Genomic DNA, 19,657 nt, shown 5'->3' with positions numbered 1-19,657 from the left:
TGCCTCACGAATCTGTACCAATGCGCGTTTCTGACTCCTGGGGCCTGGGTGGGAGGAGAGGCCCTGGCCCTTCTCTGGACGCAGCTTCTGGGGGGCCCCAGGGGCAGGAAGTCAGGCCTCCCCTACCCGCCCCCCTCTGCTGCAGGAAAGTGCTGGGAGGAGCCAGGCCTCTGCCCACATTTCTTCCCCGACAGGAGGCAGGTGGCCCGCAGTGACATCCTAACCTTGGACCCACCAATAAGACAGTAAGTGGCCGCGGTTCTATACTAGTTTCACAGGGTGAATGAAGGCGAGCTGGCTTTTCCTCTGCTCAGGAGTCTGTGCATCAGTTGCTCAGGCACACAGGAAACCACAGGGAGCGCAGGTCATCTGCCCTGAGGAGCTACTGACCAGCGTTCTTACTGCTGGGGTGGGGAACGGCCGCTGCCTCCTCTGAATCGGAGACGTTCGTGGAGCAGGAAGCCCACCAGGCCCCCTCAGCCCCCACCCCCCAGCAACCCCATCAGGTACAGGAATAACCACCCACCCGCTCCTTCCCTCTGGCCTCAGGATTGCAGCGCAGACCAGTTTCAGTTGTGTGGTTTTCTTTTTCATTACTGAATGCTTAAGCCACAGGTCTGGTGTCCCTTCTGTGAGCACACGTCTCAGCCCGCTCCCATCAGTGGCTCTGGTGCTGGGCGCCGTCCCCTGGGCCGCCTAGCTGTCGTACCAATCGAGGAAGAGCAGGGAGAAGGAGCACATCACCAGGAAGAAGAGCACCCACACCCGGAAGCCGGCGTTGTTCTTGATGGCCTGGGGGAGGAGGGGAGGGGGTTGGTCCGAAAGGCCCGTGCGTGTCCGCCAGCGCCCCCCCTGCAGGGCTGGGACTGTGGGGGCAGCTCCAGCCTGTCCCTACCTTGCACGGATGGCTTAGTTTTTAAGCAAAACCGAAAGGTGGGTTTAAGATCTATTAGAAGACAGACGGGGTGTCTTGCCCTCGCTGGTTAGCCACCATGTGGTGCCTCTGCACGAGTCCCCCAGGGGAAATGGCTCACGTCCGCCCAGGGTTAGACCCACACAGGCAGGCTCAGCATGCGTGTCTGCTACCCTGGCCTGCGTTTCCTGGCAGTGCGATGGAGGTGGTGGCCCAAGAGTGGTCCCACATCAACCCAAACCTGAGGACTGCACCCAGAAAATAAAGTCCACTCGACAGAGTCGACTCTGGTGGTCCCGTCAATGACCAGGGCTCTGGTCCAACCCCCGTGGCACCCAGCCTGGACTTAGGGAGTGGCCCCTGCACCCCAGAATGCTCCTCTGCAGGGCAATGAATGGGCCCTGGGCTGGGCAGGATGGAACTATGGAACTGGTCCATCCAGTGCATGGTCCTGCGACCTGCCCTGTGTGTGCGGCCTTGACAAGGCAACCACCACCCTGGACTCAGTGCCTTCAAGTCAGACTCGGGGCCTAGAGTACCCACCTCTCTGATGTCTTCATTGCCCTCCTTGATATTCTCAGTTGCTCCAACTACTAACTGGTGAATACTGTCAATCTCAGCTTCCTGTGGAGGACAACAGCAGATAAATATAACTGTCCTCCTTCCCCAAGTGCCTGTCACAGTAGAAACAGCAGCTGCCGCATGCAAAGGGCAGGGGCTTTACACACGTGAACCCACATGTTCTCACAGCACCCAGGAGGTAGGCAACACTCCCATTTTACCAAAGGGAAACTTCCGGCTCAGAGAAGCTTAGTAACTTTCCCGGAGACACACAGCACCCAAGTGGCAGGACTGGGACTGGACGGGGGCCTGTGCTCCCTCCACCCCGGCTTGCCACCTCCCCGTCCACTCACCAGACAGGAAGGGACAAACGTACGAGCTCGATCACAGAGCGGCTGCCACACACCAGGGCTTTCAAGGTGCACGTGGCTTTAAAACACACACAGTAGCTTCAAAATGGTGCTTTGGTTTGCAAAATTTTAGTCAGAATACTTGGAAAGCTTACATGTGGGCTCCTGGGCTTACACAGAAGTGTCTGGCTAATAACCCACCCTGCACCCCAACACTGCCCTCTAAGGGGCAGGGCTGGCTGTCCTTCCCCCTTCCTCTAGGGGGTGGGTGGGAATGTAAACAAGCTCGGGTTTTAGGGAAACCAGACTGACATGGAACCGGTACCGCAGAGAGGAAAGCAACCTTCAGCCACCCGCTTCCCAGCAGTGAGAGCCACACAGTGGAAGACCCGAGGGCCAGGGACCGCCTTGTTCTCTAACTGCGTCCTGGAGACGCTCCCAGTGGGGGCAGGTGCTCCCATGAGTGTGTTGTGAGAGCCACCTTGCAGCACAGATGAGAAATCCAGACACACTGAGCTCTTTTCAGGTCTTAGAAATCCCGGGAAGCCAGGTGCGGCTCAGTCTGTGCTCTGCAAGCCCCTCCCAGGTCAAGCCCCGGAGCCCTGGGTGTGACGCAGGCTGGGCCTTGCTCCCACCCCGCGGGCTGCCTGTCCAGAACTCCAGGACAGCTGCTTCCTGTCCGAGAAGCAGCCCCCTAACCAGAAGCAACTGTGAATGGCAGTCAGTGCCCCTCGGTGGCTGGGCTGAGGAGCAGACACAATGGAAGAAGCGCTGCTAGTGCACTCGGCCACTCAAGACCTGAGTGCTTCTCGCTGCACGCAGGCCCCGCCCGCTGGTGAAGCTCTGGCTGTGCCATGACAACAGGGCATCACCCAGGTCGGCCGCAGCCACACCCACAAATAACAACGGTTCCCAGTTCAGTTCCGGATCGAGAGCCCAGGGCGGGCCAGGCACTTCCTATTCTCCACCCAAGAGGGACACGCGTGACCTGGGCCCCAGTCTGCAGAGGGGGAGGGGGCTGGGGAGTACCGCAGGTCATACAGCGAGCAATGGAGAACCAGGTTGGAGCTGGCTGGCTGGCTCTGCTGGGGCTTGGAGAGGGAGACATCTGATTGAGCTGTTTTCTGTGTTAGGTGGCTGAACTGATGCCCATTAGGCTTCTAAATGGAGGCTTAACATATATGGACTAGAACAGTTCCTGCAATGTGCTCATGAAAAAAGCAACTCCTGCAAACCTGAACAGCCTCGTGTGCCCAGTCTGCAATGATCTGACTCCGGCTGTGTGGTTTAGGGGACATTTTGTGAGTGGAGTCTCTTAAGTCAAGTGGCCCAGTTTAACAAAGTGGAGAAAAATGATTTTGTCCTTCAAACCTTCCAGTCTGTGGATGCTGAATACAAAAGGGAAATTTTATCAGGTGTTTTCTAAAAATTTTGTTGGTTAGTGGCTAGAACTTCCAACAGCAGGCAGGTAGAAATGAAGTGAAAATCCACTTACGAGAACAGTCACACTTCCTGTGAGGACGGGACACCTGAGGTGGCAGGGACCTGGCATCTGGGCGGGCCGAGCCTAAGCCTGCAGCACTGCTGATTGTAAAGCTGCTACCCATCAGGCACTGTGCTGGGCACTTTCCGTGGGTTATGTCTGTGCCTTACGACAACCATACAAAGCCTGCTCCGTTTTATAGACGGAAAAATACTGTGGCTCAGAGAGGCTCCCCAGCTTTCCCGAGGGCACCCAGAACCGCAACCTAGCTGCCTCCCTTGCCCATGGGCTCTGCCGCATGGGGCTGGGGCACGTGGAAAGTTGTCCCACAGTCCATGGAATTCTCTAGGCCAGAATACTGGAGTGGTAGCTATTCGCTTCTCCAGGGGATCTTCCCAACCCAGGGATCCAACCCAGGTCTCCTGCATTGAAGGCAGATTCTTTGCCAGCTGAGCCATCAGAGAAGCCCAAGAATACTGGAGTGGGTAGCCTATCCCTTCTCCAGGGGATCTTCCTGACCCAGGAATCAAACCGTGGTCTCCTATTACAGGTGGATTCTTTACCACCTGAGCCAGCAGGGAAGCCCAAGAATACCAGAGTGGGTAGCCTACCCCTTCTCCAGCAAATCTTCCCAAGCCAGGAATTGAACCCAGGTCTCCCGCACTGAAGGCCTATTCTTTACCAGCTGAGCCACAAGGAAACAGTTGCAGAGGCCTGATGACCTCAGAAGAAATGTCCCAAGTTCTGAGTAGATGCCCCTGTAAGATAAAGCTGAAAACAATTATTTTTTCTTACCTGCTGTAAAACCTTCTCTGTGAAGATCTCTTGGAGTCTGGTGATTTCAACCACTTTCCCTTCGATTTGCCTTCATTAAAAAAAAAACAGATACACATTAACTGTTAGTACCTGGTGATCTTAACAGCAATGTCACGCATTTCTAAAGAAGTCGTCTCTTCTAAGTGAAGGCACGGGAGAGGGGAGCACCGTGGTGACTCACAGTGGCCTGCTCAGGACACAGGCTCAGGAGGGCAGAGGCTCGTGCTCCTTACTGGTCCCCCTTTAATGCCCTTCAGCTTTCTGGGTGTACTGGATGCTTTGGAAGCCCACTGCTACCACTTCATAAGCTGACCCCCGGGACCCCTGACTCCTGAGTCAGTGCGGGGCCAGGAGCACATGGCTGTACCCAGTAGTTACAAAAGGCAGAGTCTCCTTTAATGCCGAGCCCTGTCCTAGCAACACGGTCACACGTGGTGGGGATTCAGAAGAAAACGCCAGAATATGCTGTCACCCAAAACCCTGTTACCACTCAGCAGGTTAGAGGAAAGGGTACATTTGCCATTCAAACCAACTCTCTGTGGAAAGGAAGCCTCCTTTGATTCCGGCTGAAAATATCCCATCTGGGTTCAGCACCGGAGCATGTGGGCCTCTCCTGGTTGCCTGGACGGCACAGGTGACCCTGGGGTGGTCTAGTGGGTGTGCGTCTAGAGGCTGAGCTCCCAGCCCAGGAGGAAGCGATGTTCGGTGGGGAGATGACTCCTCCAGACCAGGTGAGGGAAGCAGAAGAGAGGAGAGTGAGGAGGGGCCAGGGCGGGAAGAGCCCCATCTTGAAGAAGGACTGGGAGGCCCGCCTGTGAGGGCAGAGGCCACAGAAGAACCCAGGGCAGTGGTCAGGGGAAACCCTGCACTCAGTCTCCAGGGCTGCAAGGCTGACATGTCAGGACGCGTCTTCTTTTGGGAAGTGGCCACGATGCAACAAGAGTTTCAGCACGTCCTTTCAGAACACTCCCGGCATTCCCAGGGCAGCAGGCCTGAGCGCTTTCACTGGAGGGCTGGGCAGTGACCCTACTCATGTGGGCCACGGCCATGGGCCTTCTGTGTGGCTGATAGCCTGGTCAGGGAGCAGCCAGACCCCAGAGGAGCCCTCTGCAGGGCTTCCCTCTGCCAGCCGTCCCTGCTGCTGCTAAGTCGCTTCAGTCGTGTCCGACTCTGTGCGACCCCACAGACGGCAGCCCACCAGGCTCCCCTATCCCTGGGATTCTCCAGGCAAGAATACTGGAGTGGGTTGCCATTTCCTTCTCCAGTGCACAAAAGTGAAAAGTGAAAGTGAAGTCGCTCAGTCGTGTCTGACTCCTAGCGACCCCATGGACTGCAGCCTACCAGGCTCCTCCGTCCATGGGATTTTCCAGGCAAGAGTACTGGAATGGGGTGCCATTGCCTTCTCCGGCCAGCCATCCCTATTTACACTTAATTAACCCCTTTCATCTTAGGGTAGCTAGGTAAAGACAATCTCCTCCTGGCAGCTGTCATGACATGTGCCATCATGACCTTTCAGATGGGGCTGCAGCACCTGGGAACCTGGTAGCGGCCCACAGAGGGTACCTCGCAGGCCCACAAGTTGAGGGGCAGTGAATTCGGGTAGCTTCCTTACGGGGGGCTGGAGGCAGGGGTAGCTACATTTGGCCCAAGGGCCACATGTGGATGCCTGAGCACCAAACTAAATGAGTAAAGTTTCTACTTTCTGGGAAAGTTGTAAACTAGGCCATTTGCTCACCCGGGAACCCCACAAACATACCTCACTTCATCAAACAGGCTGTTCATTTCACCAATCAGGCGCTGATTTTCTTGTTCAAACTGTAAGGAAACACACATTAACTCAAGTCTGAAAGCAACCCACCCAAAGGCAAGTGTCTAGCACAGTGAGTCTGTGCAGAACTCTTTGATCTGTCCTCCGAGAATTACGCCGGAGCCCCTCTTTCCAGCATGGAGTGAGTCAGCGTTACTGGAAGACCTTGAGCATTCACGTGAGGATAGCCAGGCTGCAGGAAGAAAATGAAACCCTGCAGTGCAGTGGGGCTGCCTGAGGCTAGACTTCTCATCTCACTTGTTTGAACCGCAAGCGTACAAGCTGACTTTTATGACTGATGGCGAGCGTGGAGCAGTGTGGGTCATCCCCATGATGCGTGCACCACGTTGTGTGTGTCTCCGACCTTCTGTGTGACTGTGAGCTGCCTGGACCCACACACCTGTTCCAGCTGCAGTCACACATGCAAATGTCCTCTGAGGCACCTCTGTGCCAGGCACCGCACAGGGAAGAGAAGGGAGCTCTTGGCCTGCAGAGGCTAGAAATCCAGCTGAGGACCAGGCCACCCTGCCTTAGTACAGCAGCAGGGATGAGGAAGATGAGGGGCGGGGGTTTGGTTCACCTGGGTGCGCTGTGCTCTGCCTCTGCCCCTGCCGGGGAGCAGCCTTGCTATCCTGGCTGGTGCCTTTCCATGCTGCTCTGCCAGGTTTCCTCGGCACCCTTGCTGGCTTCATGCCTTCCCTGCTGTCTAAGGTCTGCCCTCCCTCCCTTTTGGTCTAGGTGATCTGGTCCATTCCATCCCTGCACCATGAGCATGGGGCCGCTCCACACAGAGGCCTCCACTCCACCCCAGACCCACCGGGTCAGAAGACAGAGAGGGGGGGCGGCAGGGGGTTGGGGGAGTGCTGGAGAAGCCCCCCCGAAGGGCCACCCCAACCACAGCAGGCTGCCTTGCCGGCTGCTGAGATGGTACTGAGATGGCCCTCCTAACTGTGCATTAAAAAGGTGATTTAAGGGAATATAACTTCACTCCTGAGTTTGAAAGAATCAGCCCTGTTAATTGTCAGCAGTCCAGTATTTAAGAAAAAAATATTATTACTTCAGCATGTGGGTGCTAATTTGACTAATTCTCTCAGGTACTTTACTCACGTTTTGGATTTTTCCTTTTGGCAGGGGGCATTTTCTTTGAATTCTTCTAATGACAAAATATGGCCCCAACCTTTTAAATCTACAGTCCTTTCATGCTTTTGAACTATTCCTAAACAAAATTAGTGGTTTGAGGTGGTTTATTACTGGAATGTTCCTTGGGAATAAAGCTTGCTTTTTTCCCTCCCCAGCTGAAGGGCATGTGGCTTCCATTCAGGCCTTTGTGTTACTGTTCCTTCTGCAGGGCTCCCAGTTAGCTGTGTCAGGAGTGGATCACATTCTGGCTCTGACTTCCTGCCAGATGGGTTCTTGAAGTTACCTGAGAAATTCCCCATCCCTGGAGGAAGTGAGAGAAACAAAGGCCTGAAGGGATCAAGCAGTAAGGTGGGATGAGGGGAGAGGTGTGTCTATGGCCAGCCTTAAGGAGAGCAGGCTCCATGCACGGGGCGGGAGTTACAATGAAACTGCATTAACAAAAAAACAACACAACAGAACCTGTTTCCCACAGCCCAGTGCCCAGGAGCCTTCTATCGCAATGGCTGGTCGATGAGGCAGAGGCCAGGCTGCTGCCCGCAGTCCCCTGCACAGGCAGGGTGGTTTCCGAGGTTGTCTGGGCAGCAAACCTGTACACCTCCTCGTTCATCTGCCGAGTGAGGCAGGGAGCCACCAACACCAGGGGAGGTGGGGGATACGGCAGGGGCTCCAATGACCCATGTCCTGTGTCCTCAGGGGGACTCCCTGGCTGAACCTGGGTCGGCCACTGGCCTTCTGTGTGGCTGTCAGTTTCTCTGTGTGAACAGACATGGTGGGTGATTCCTATCCTTTCCTGCCTGATCCTGAGGGTAGGGAGGGAAGCCTCCTCCATCTTCTAAGCTGTTTGCCCTTGGGCGGGTAACACCCTCTCAGTGCCTCTGTCTTCATCTCTAAACTAGGGGAAACTAGAGTACTAATAGAGTTGGTAACAACTTTACCTCTATGAATATTAATTCTTGTTATGTCATCTCTCCAGGACTCAGATTCTGGATATGCAAAATGAGTCATTAAATGCTTTGGAGGCCCTTCCCTGGGATTCCCTGGTGGCTCAGTCAGTAAAGAATCCGCCTGCAATGTGGAAGACGTGGGTTCAATCCCTGGGTTGGGAAGATTCCTTGGAGGAGGGCATGGCAACCCAGTCCAGTCTTTTTCCCTGGAGAATCCCCATGGACAGAGGAGCCTGGCGGGCTACGATCTACAATTCATGGGGTCGCACAGAGTTGGATACGACTGAGTGACTAAGCACGCAGCACAGCACCCCGGTTTCAAGTTCAAGAGGACCACACGGCTCCGGGTCCCTTCAGTCTTTCGGGCGTGAGGAGTCCACACACAGCACTCTCAGCGGGGCTCCCTGGCACCACACAGGCACTGTGCAGCCGCAGCCCCACAATCAGCACCAAGGACAGGGGGACCTCCAGGCCCTGGGAAGACACACCTGCCGGCGTCTTCCTCCATCTCTGTCCCCCTGAAAAGGGGGCTGAGAGGCCTAGATGACGGGGAGGGTGGGCAGGCCCGTCCTGGGGAGAAATGACAGCAGCCAGCCGGCCTTTCTGGGCTGTTCCACTCTATACCGCTTAGGTCTCACCCCAGAATACGGTGCTTTCCCTCAGTGCAGACCCCCAGCAACTGCCAACAACAGTGGGAGGTATCGCGGTTACAAGTCCCTACCACATGGGGCGTCTAAACTAATAGATGCTCAAGTGCTCAGACGCTGCTGGACATAGCAGGTGATATGATTTAACTGCTTTATTCCATTTAGAAGTTGGTCAGACTTTCAAACAGGACCTCCCAAAAGGGTTTATAATCTGGTTTAAAGGCTGCAGATCCACATTGTGCATACATTGTTATAGAAATCCTTTTCTAATCCAGAAAAAGAAAATCACTCCTCCCAAGGCCTCTGAGTGTCAAATGAGGAGAAATATCTGTGCTGCAAAGACCTAAGAAGAGTTCACTAGAGCAACACGGTGGACCCATGGGGGGCTTGGCCCAGAGGGCAGCCTGCCCCTCAGCTTGGAACCCACTCTCCAGACCTGCTCGGGGCTCTTCCAGGTATGTTTTATCTGTGCCAAACACCTTCACACCTGTGGCTCCGTGCCCCTCACTCTGACCTCCACCTGTGCCCCAGTGAACCTTCCCAAGGTCTAGACCCCAGCTTTCACCCGTGTGGCGCTCAAATTCTATCAACAATGTTCATGTTCCCAATGTGTAAGCCAAGCGTGGCCACAGACCACAGGCCCTGCCAGCCACCCACCTGGTGCTTCCAGGGGCCTGCCTCACGGCACAGGGGCAAGGAACACTTTTCAGGCAAACTGAAGAACAGAAGTCACTTTCATGTCTTTAAAACTTACCCCAAAGAAATACATTACCAAGTGCAGTGGTTTCACTGGAGGCAAGTAAAATGAAGGTGGGCTCAGAAAGGAGGTGTTTTTCTCTGTGTAACATCAGAAAACAATTTGGTTCCACTCAGCCTGACCACAAAACATCTGCTTATATTAACCCAGGGGTATTAATATACCTGTATCACGAGTGATGAATGGAAATGTGCAAAGAATTACATAATGCTCCGCAGCCATTCTGGAACAAGTATCAACAGCTCATGTGGGTGAAATAATGGATTAAATTGCTATTATAGAGCTTAATTCATTATTTTACCCTGAGGAAAAATTCCAAAACAGTGACTATGAATTATAACCACAATTTGCTATTAACGCTTTCCAATTTAAAACCAATAGTGTGGCATTTCTTTTTCTTCATTTTCAGGGTTGAGCCTTTTAAATAAGATTTGGGTCAGTCGGACTGTAAGGTATGGTACTTGGCTATGAGCCCCCATTAAGAAAGGAGTGAAGTGAACATCAAACAGCCTGTCATAACAGTGCTGAATGGAACAGCCTTTTGCCCCATCCTCTTGCAATAACGCAATAAAAAGTAGGGAGGGATGCCCTGCTGGCTCTAATCGCTAGGGTCACCAATCTCGTGACGCTGAGGTAGCTAGCATTATTGGGAATGGTCGCTGGCACGTTTTTGGACGATGCTTCCGTCAAGACAGCACAAGGAAAGGCACGCATGGTGCTCCAGCCATCATTATGGAAAGACAAGCCTCACGATGTGAACGTGTGTTTCTCATATGCATCGATTACATCACCCTCTGAACATGCAGGGAACGCAGGACCCGTGGGCCCAGCAATAATCTCTCACTCTTGGTGAGGAAACAGCCGCTGAGCAGCTGCTATGTGCCCTGCACTCCACTGGGCACTCATATATACATGACCTCATTCCTGACAACCCTGTCAACCTCCCAAGCTCAGGTTCAGTGAGGCTCAGCTTCTTGCCCCCAAATTACAGAGGCAGTAAGTGACACAGAGGATTCAAAACTTGCTCTGTCTCACAGCTCACGTTGCTGCATCATCTCTCACTGGGGCCGAGCATCTGCTGATCACAGATATCCTTGCTGCCAGCCCTCCTCTGGTCCAGCCCCCGTGCAGCCAACAACTTCTGAGCCCACGTCTGTGGACGTTAACATGCTGCTGCTGCTCACCACTGCCCGGTGGGGGTAGGGGAAGGCAACAACTGGCAAACAACTGCCTGCCATTCCTCTAGCTACTTCCTTTATGAAGTGGGGCAGCGTATTTTTAAAAAATCCTTAAATAGAAGCTAAGTTCTGCCTAAACACAAATGTATTCTTTCTTAATGAAGGGACAGTGCTGTACATATTTTTATCTCTAGCAAAGATAGGGTGGTCATGTTACATGATCTGGGGGAACACACGACATCACTTTCAGTTATAAACTTATTTTGTATAAACTGAAGAAGAACTATGAGGTTTCAGAAAATTTGGCCATCATCTAGCTATAGGGGAGCATGATCAAACTGCCCTTTAGTCTGCTGGCTTCTCCGCCTTGACCTGCTCCGGCCCTGTGTCCCAGGTGGCGTGTCTCTCTCCACCCTGGATGTGCTTTCAAACACCTGCTGTCAGGGGTCTCCCACGGTCACGTCTCCAGCCGGAGCCCCAGGCCCGGGATCCCAGCGCCCACCAGACACCTCCCCGGACCCACACCTGCCCCTGATGGAGGGCATCACCCCGACTGCCGGCATCCTGTGTCCCCAGGTTAGAAAGCTCCCGGCTCTTTCTCCTCCCTCTCTCTCTCACGCCCAGCTGCCCTCCCCGATCACCAAGTCCTGCCCACTTCCTGTTTCTCATCTCTGCCCTCACTGCCCGCCCTGGCCATCACCCTCAACCTCTCCCAACTGGACTGGCTAGCAAGGACTGCTGCTTGGAGTCGTGTGCAGGCCTCTGGGTGGCATGCTTGCTGGACTGGGGAGCGCTGAGCACGTATCCCAAATTGGAGGTGTATCTGGACCATGACAGAAGCAGGGTATCCTATACCGCTTTAAGGTATCTGAGTTACTTCCTGGGCTCAGAATTATTTTTGTCTATCAAGGACACAGGGAGCTCTGCGTCTTGTTCCACAGCATCCGAGGGAGTGCCCCCGAGTCCCAGGAAAATCGAGGCTAATGGTATCATCACTGGAATCAGTGTCATGCTTCTGAGATGATTTAAAGGGGAAACTGCTCATCCGAGAGAATGAATGTTTGTGAAACAGCCCCGAGTACAAAGCATGTATGAGGCTCCAGTGAGCAGCAGCTACCACCCAACGTGGCCCTCCGATCCTGCCGTGAGTGCAGCACACACATCACAGCCCTTCCTCTGCATTCATACGTGCGCGCATGCACACACACACACACACACACACACGAGGGCATGCCCAGCTCCCCCTCCCCTGCCCCGGGCCCTGCTGTAAACGGACCAGACGGGCTCTGACCAGGTCTATCACTTTTCTTCTGAAATTCAACCAGAGGTGATAAGCTGCAATTGGCAACTAGGGGATGGGTAACTAAAGGTGACACAGGCAGTTAAAGCGGCACTGTCATTTGCAGTCATTACTTACGCCTTCTGCACATTGTCATATACCAGCAATTCAAACAATTAAAAAGCACCGCAGCAATGACTATAAAAGATTCATTTAGAAGACTATTTTACTGCTGCCAAAAAGACATCTAATATTAGCAATGTTATTCTAAGGCAATTTATTCCTTAATTATGCTATTGCAAATTTAAAGCACATGAAAAGTATACTAAGAATTAGGAAATCAAGTGGAAAATTGTATCTAAACTATAATTTTTAAAACTCAACATAAAAATAAGGGTAAGAGCATTTAGGATGACCTTCTATTCAATGAAATATTCTTACTAAAACTAGTTAAAAACACATGATTAGGAAGAGACTAGCTTACCATTTGTATTTCTTCTGGGGATAATTCATCTTCACCTTTGCCATCTCCCCAGCTTCCCAATTCAGGTTGTGCTTCGACTGGAACCTTTTCTGTTTAAAAAATAAATAAATAGAAAGCAAAATAGTCACTTTAGAACAGGTTGGTTTAGGAGGCAAGCATATTAAAAAAACCCGAGACGAAGCAAAATTGTAGGGCTTTGTCCATCCATATTCGATTATCTCTCGGTTAATATTCAAGTACTGTGGTGTGATCCTTTACAATGTTTGGACCTGTGCTGTGTGTGTGTGTGTGTGTGTGTGTGTGTGTGTGTACGTGTGTCAAAAAGGGACCCTCCATACAGTTTCAGTACTGCCGTGACCTCAGCAATGGTCACAAACCAAATGGATGTTTTTCAGGACCAGTTTTCAAGTGGACTTTACTTCAAAACACATACTCACATACTTACATCCTTCCCTCTGCTTTTTAAAGACTGTCAAATGTAAGGGCAATTTCATTAAAATGTTTCCTGTATTTCATTAAAATACAGGAAATAACACACCATCCCTCATGCCCTTCCCTCCCAGAAGCAACCACTCATTGGTGCTGTGATGCGGCCTCGCAGGCTCTCTCTGGCATGTTCACATACAAACAGATAAGTAATTCCCTGCCTCCCCTGCCCCCACGCCAGCCCAGAAATAATTTATAGTTTTGCGAGTGTGGTATTAATAATTTGCTTTTCACAGGTATATCAATGGTAACATGTTGTTCTAAAACTTGCTTTTTATAACTTCACAGTGCATCCTGGTGATTTTCCTGTCACTCCACATAGATCTCCCTTATTCTTTACTTTTATTTATTTAGCTGCAGCCTGCGGGATCTTTAGTTGCAGCATGCAAAGTCTTGGTTCTGACACTTGGGGGGTCTAGTTCCCTGACCAAGGATGGAACCTGAACACCCTGCACCAGGAACATGGACACTTAGTCACTGAACCACCAGGGAAGTTCCTACTTCGTTCTGTCAAATTGCTGCATAATATCCCACTGTAAGGAATTCTCTGTGTAACTAACTCCACTGATAAACCTTGTACTTATGCTAGTACGTGTGCCAGGACACGCTTTGGTGCAGTCTGATGTATTCCAGGACAGCAACCTGGGAACAGACTGCTGACGGGTGGTGTAGGAACATTAACCTAGAGAATGTTTTCATCATGATCACAAACATGGACCAGACCTCTGAGACAGCAGACCAACAGCACAGCTCCCAGAAGGGGCTGTGCCACCTGGGGCCCTGAGGGCGAGGCCTGTGCAGCTCCTCGGGGGTGGGTGGATGCTGGAGCTTCGCCCCTGGGTGGAGGCTGTAATGGGTCTTCTTCCTACAGGTGACTCTGTCTGCTGTCTCAGCAGTGCTTCTGGGCTTATCAGCGGGTTGCCAAGTACTTAAAAGGCAAATACTGCTTCTTTTCCTCCCCAATCTCAGTAAAATTCCCATGGCTGCTCTCAGTCCCATGAGGGAGGCAGAAGTCCAGAGTTTTTGTCTGGAGACTGATAAGGGAAAAGTACATAATGATGGTGCCAGTTTACAGAAAGCAGATTAGGCACACCTGTGTAAAAAGTACAGTTATTATTCTGGATATGTCATCACAAAAAAAGAAAATTAAATGTGCATTAATTTTTTTAAACACCATCCTTGTAGAGAAGGGGGACAAAAAGAAGCAAATGTAGAAAAATATGGGAAACCTATTGAAAATATGTCCATGACTTTGTGCAAGTTTTTAGAAAATGGCTGTTGTTTCTTTTTTTTTGCCAGAACTATCATTGTATTTATAAACGACACATGTACATACCACCCCCGCCAGAGCCCAGGCTTCTCTGTCCATGGAATTCTCCAGGCAAGAACACTGGAGTGGACTGCCATTCCCTTCTCTAGCCTCTACCTTGTACTTGACCTCATTATGGTATCCATCTTGAGCTTTCATTTCTATGTGTTTAAGGATAAGAACACCAAATTAGAAACAGAAACATCACTCACATCAGAATCAAGTATAAACCACTCTGAGCTAGAATGGGAAGTCTGTTAACAGAACTCACGCTCTCCTTTGCAGCTACCTGGAGCCATCCTGACCTGCAGCAGTTAAGAATCAACTTGAAGCATGGCGCCCCGAACACCGGTGCTTTGCCCAGACCTCCCGCCTGCCCCAATGCCAAGAGACTCAAGTCCCGATTCAGTGGTCCAGCACTCAAGGCCCTCTGCATTCTGGCCCCCCTGACCTCAAGACCCACTCCTCCTCCCCTTTCTGTGAGTTTTACTGACCCAGAAGTGCTTTCCTCCACTGACTGCATTCCACATCTCCCCTGTGCTTTATGGCCTCTGAGTATTTACTCATGCTGTTCCCTCTGCCTGGAACATTCTAAGCTTCCCCCCTTTTCAGGTCCAGACTCATTTCTCAGGACCACCACCACCTCCTGAAGTCCACTTTGCCCATTTAAAAATTGGGTTATCATTTTCTTACTGACTTGTAAAAGTCCTTTCACATTCTAGATACAGATCCCTTATTAGGGGTGTGATTTTCAAATATTTTCTCCCATTCCATGGGCTTTTTTCACTTTCTTTCCTTGTTAATTCTTTGCCAAATCTGAGATCAGGAAGATTTAGCCCTGGTTTTTGTTGTTGTTGTTGTTGTTTTAACAAGTTTTAGGGTTTTAGCTCTGTAAAGGCCTTTGGTCTTATTCTGAGTTAGCGTTAATAAATGGTGTGACTCAAGTGTCAATCTTTGTTCTTCTGCATGTAGATATCCAATTTTCCCAGCACCAATTGTTAAAGAGACTGTTCTTGCCCACTTGAAGGAAATCAACTGGCCAGAGCCACATGCTGTTACTTCTGGATTCTCAGTTCTGTCCCATTCATCCATGCCCATCCCTGTGCAGGCATCCCTGTCCTGATTACTGCTGCCCTGCTGTTTTGAAATTGGGAAGTGTGAGTCCTCCTACTTTGTTCCTTTTCACGACAGTTTGGTTTTCTTGAGTTCCTTGCTCTTCCTCATGATTTTAGAACCAACTTGTCAATTTTCACAAAGAAATCAGCTGGGATTCTGATAAGGAATGCACTGAAATTGTGGATCATTTTGGGGTGTACTACCATCTTAACAACATTAATTCTTCTGATTAACTTGAGATGCTTTTCTATTTGCATGTGAGTCGCTCAATCATATTCGACTCTTTGTGACCCCATGGACTGCAATCCTCCAGGCTTCTCTGTCCATGGGACACTCCAAGCAAGAACACTGGAGTAGGTTGCCATTTCCTTCTCCAGGGGATCTTCCCAACCCAGGGATTGAACCCGTGTCTCCTGCGTTGAAGGCAGATTCGTTACCGTCTGAGCCACCAGGGAAGCCCCCTTCTATTTGTTTCGGTTTAGTTCAGTCGCTCATTCTTGTCCGGACTCTTTGCGACCCCATGGACGCCAGGTTTCCCTGTCTATCACCCACTCTCAGAGTTTACTCAAACTCATTTCCACTGAGTCAGTGATGCTATCTAACCATCTGATCCTCTGTCGTCCCCTTCTCCTCCCACCTTCAATCTTTCCCAGCATCAGGGTCTTTTCAAATGAGTCAGTTCTTCGCATCAGGTGGCCAAAGTATTGGAGTTTCAGCTTCAGCTCCAGTCCCTTCCAATGAATACTCAGGACTGATTTCCTTTAGGGTTGACTGGTTGGATCTCCTTGCGGTCCAAGGGACTCTCAAGAGTCTTTTCCAACACCACACAGTTCAAAAGCATCAATCCTTTAGCACTCAGCTTTCTTATAGTCCAACTCTCACATCCATACATGATTCCTGGAAAACCCATAGCTTTGACTAGACAGACCTTTGTTAGCAAAATAATGTCTCTGCTTTTTAATATGCTCTCTAGGTTGGTCATAGCTTTTCTTCCAAGGAGAAGTCTTTTAATTTTATGGCTGCAGTCACCACCTGCAGTGATTCTGGAGCCCAAGAAAATAAAGTCTCTCACTGTTTCCACTGTTTCCCCATCTATTTGCCATGAAGTGATGGGATTCGATGCTGCGATCTTAGTTTTCTGAATGTTGAGTTTTAAGCCAACTTTTTCACTCTCTTTCATCAAGAGGCTCTTTATAGTTCTTCTTCGCTTTCTACTATAAGGGTGGTGTCACCTGCATATCTGAAGTTATTAATATTTCTTCCGGCAATCTTGATTCCAGCTTGTGCTTCACCCAGTCCAGCATTTCACATGATGTACTCTGCATATAAGTTAAATAAGCAGGGTGACAATATACAGCCTTGATGTACTCCTTTCCCAATTTGGAACCAGTCTGTTGTTCCATGTCCAGTTCTAACTGTTGCTTCTTGACCTGCATACAGATTTCTCAGGAGGCAGGTCAGGTGGTCTGGTATGTCCATCTCTTGAAGAATTTTCCACAGTTTGTTGTGATCCACACAGTCAAAGGATTTGGCATAGTCAATAAAGATGAAGTAGATGTTGCGCTGGAACTCTCTTTCTTTTCTTGATGATCCAACGGATACTGGCCATTTGATCTCTGGTTCCTCTGCCTTTTCTAAATCCAGCTTGAACATCTGGAAGTTCACAGTTCATGTACTGATGAAGCCTGGCTTGGAGAATTTTGAGCATTACTTTGCTAGCGTGTGAGATGACTGCAATTGTGTGGCAGTTTGAGCATTCTTTGGCATTGCCTTTCTTTGGGAAATTATTTCTCCACTGATCTCCAGTAGCATATTGGGCACCTACTGACCTGGGGAGTTTCTCTTTCAGTATCCTATCATTTTGCCTTTTCATACTGTTCATGGGGTTCTCAAGGCAAGAATACTGAAGTGGTTTCCCATTTCCTTCTCCAGTGGACCACATTCTGTCAAATCTCTCCACCATGACCCGCCCATCTTGGGTTGTCCCATGGGCATGGCTTAGTTTCATTGAGTTAGATAAGGCTGTGGTCCTAGTGTGATTAGATTGACTAGTTGTCTGTGAGTATGGTTTCAGGGTGTTTGCCCTCTGATTCCCTCTTGCAACAACACCTACCGTCTTACTTGGGTTTCTCTTACCTTGGGCATGGGGCATCCGGTCCCACCACTTCATGGGAAATAGATGGGCAAACAGTGGAAACAGTGTCAGACTTTATTTTTGGGGGCTCCAAAATCACTGCAGATGGTGACTGCAGCCATGAAATTAAAAGACGCTTACTCCTTGGAAGGAAAGTTATGACCAACCTAGACAGCATATTCAAAAGCAGAGACATTACTTTGCCAACAAAGGTTCGTCTAGTCAAGGCTATGGTTTTTCCTGTGGTCATGTATGGATGTGAGAGTTGGACTGTGAAGAAGGCTGAGCGTCGAAGAATTGATGCTTTTGAACTGTGGTGTTGGAGAAGACTCTTGAGAGTCCTTTGGACTGCAAGGAGATCCAACCAGTCCATTCTGAAAGAGATCAGCCCTGGGAGTTCTTTGGAAGGAATGATGCTAAAGCTGAAACTCCAGTACTTTGGCCACCTCATGTGAAGAGCTGACTCATTGGAAAAGACTCTGATGCTGGGAGAGATTGGGGGCAGGAGGAGAAGGGGACGACAGAGGACGAGATGGCTGGATGGCATCACTGACTCGATGGACGTGAGTCTGGGTGAACTCCAGGAGTTGGTGATGGACAGGGAGGCATGGCGTGCTGCGATTCATGGGGTCGCAAAGAGTCAGACACGACTGAGCGACTGATCTTCTTTGGGAATGGAATGAAAACTGACCTTTTCCAGTCCTGTGGCCACTGCTGAGGTTTCCAAATTTGCTGGCATATTGAGTGCAGCACTTTCACAGCATCATCTTTTAGGATTTGAAATAGCTCAACTGGAATTTCATCACCTCCAATAGCTTTGTTTATAGTGATGCTTCCTAAGGCCCACTTGACTTTGCATTCCAGGATGTATGGCTCTAGGCTGGCAATCACACCATCGTGGTTATCTGGGTCATGAAGATCTTTTTTGTACAGTTCTTCTGTGTATTCTTGCCACCTGTTCTTAATATCTTCTGCTTCTGTTAGGTGCATTTGGATCATGTTAAATTTCTTTCAACAATGATTTGTAGCTTTCAAAGTATAAGCCTTACACTTCTGTTTAGTTTATCCTTTTTGATATTATCATAAAGGAATTCCTGCTTTTTACATTTCATTTCTGGATTGTTCATTAAGTATATAGAAATGAAATTTTTGTTTAATGGTTTTGTATCCCAGAACCTTGCTGAAACTCATTTACTACTTGTCTTTATTGGTGGAGCTCTTAAAATTTTCTGTATACAATACCAGGCTGTTTATGAATAGAAAAAACTTCCTTCATAATTGCCTCTGCTATCTTGGTCAGCCTATTAATCGACTTCCAATGTTCAACTGATAAAGAATCCTGCCAAACCTCAGTGTCAAGCAATGGACTGCTTCATAGTTGGCTCCACAAACCAATGTGCCAGACACTGCTTACTCCTTTATCCTAGGCTCCTGAAGTGCTCACAACAAACCGCGGCTATGTGATACTGTAAAACAGTGGTGGCTCAGAGTTCAAGTAACTTGTCCAAGTGCAGGACAGCGGCCAGACTGAAACCAAGGTTCACAGTCCTTCCATGACATCATGCTGCAACCAAATGCTTCGCCTTCCCTCACCTCAGAAGGACGATGGCACATCTCCACGCACAGGAAATAGATAAAGGTGGGGTGCAGCAATGGTAAAGCTTTCTTTCAGGAAAAACAGACAAAATGAAGCAGAGAAAGCTTGTTATACATGCAGCAACTTGTACATAAAGTGTGCACATTTTTAATGAGCACCAACTCAGATTTTATGACCCTTTGGGACTCTATGTAACCAGGAAAGAGATGACTGTGAAATAAGCATCAGCTAACGACCATGGATGAAAGGGTGGCTGGGTGGAGCTGTGGGGACAGTGAGGCCAGTGGCAGCAGGGGCCGGGATGCCTGGGGCCTTACCAAGTGGTGGTAGGGGGTGGAGGTGGGAGAGTCCCGAGACTCCGGGGTCTGCATTTAGAAAATGGGGGAACTGGTGTTTGGCAGTGCCACTAACTGCTGCAGCTGGGACGCTGACGGCCTCCAGAGAGACACTCTTCACACCACTCGGCTCCTATATGTGCTGGCGAGAAGCTAAATGGGAGCACGCTCTCTGAATATTTTGTGGGGATGGCTTAGTCAGGAGATAACTGCATGATTATAAAGTATCCAAATACTGACTTTAGGATAAAAACATAAACTGTGAGGGATGACGCTCTTTCACTCTGACCATTTGTTTTCTACCACCCAGAGACATTAAGT

General features: G+C 50.0%; 1 protein-coding gene across 2 annotated transcripts in view; it reads right to left on the bottom strand.

Annotated features, from left to right (window-relative positions):
* Nucleotides 1-563: 563 nt before the first annotated feature.
* The window catches only part of STX18 (syntaxin 18), a 122,346-nt gene continuing 103,252 nt past the window's right edge, over nucleotides 564-19,657 (bottom strand). For both annotated transcript variants that reach the window (XM_055589088.1, XM_055589087.1), the window contains exons 7-11: nucleotides 12,360-12,448; nucleotides 5,880-5,938; nucleotides 4,103-4,172; nucleotides 1,457-1,537; nucleotides 564-792 (exon numbers count right to left, since the gene is read on the bottom strand). In XM_055589088.1, the coding sequence (XP_055445063.1) occupies nucleotides 697-792; nucleotides 1,457-1,537; nucleotides 4,103-4,172; nucleotides 5,880-5,938; nucleotides 12,360-12,448 (395 nt within the window). In that variant the 3' untranslated portion in view covers nucleotides 564-696. The remainder of the gene's footprint in view (nucleotides 793-1,456; nucleotides 1,538-4,102; nucleotides 4,173-5,879; nucleotides 5,939-12,359; nucleotides 12,449-19,657) is intronic.

This window comes from Bubalus kerabau, chromosome 7 (assembly GCF_029407905.1).
Source record: "Bubalus kerabau isolate K-KA32 ecotype Philippines breed swamp buffalo chromosome 7, PCC_UOA_SB_1v2, whole genome shotgun sequence".
Taxonomy (NCBI): Eukaryota; Metazoa; Chordata; class Mammalia; order Artiodactyla; family Bovidae; genus Bubalus; species Bubalus kerabau.
This window is presented reverse-complemented; position numbering and strand designations above follow the sequence as displayed.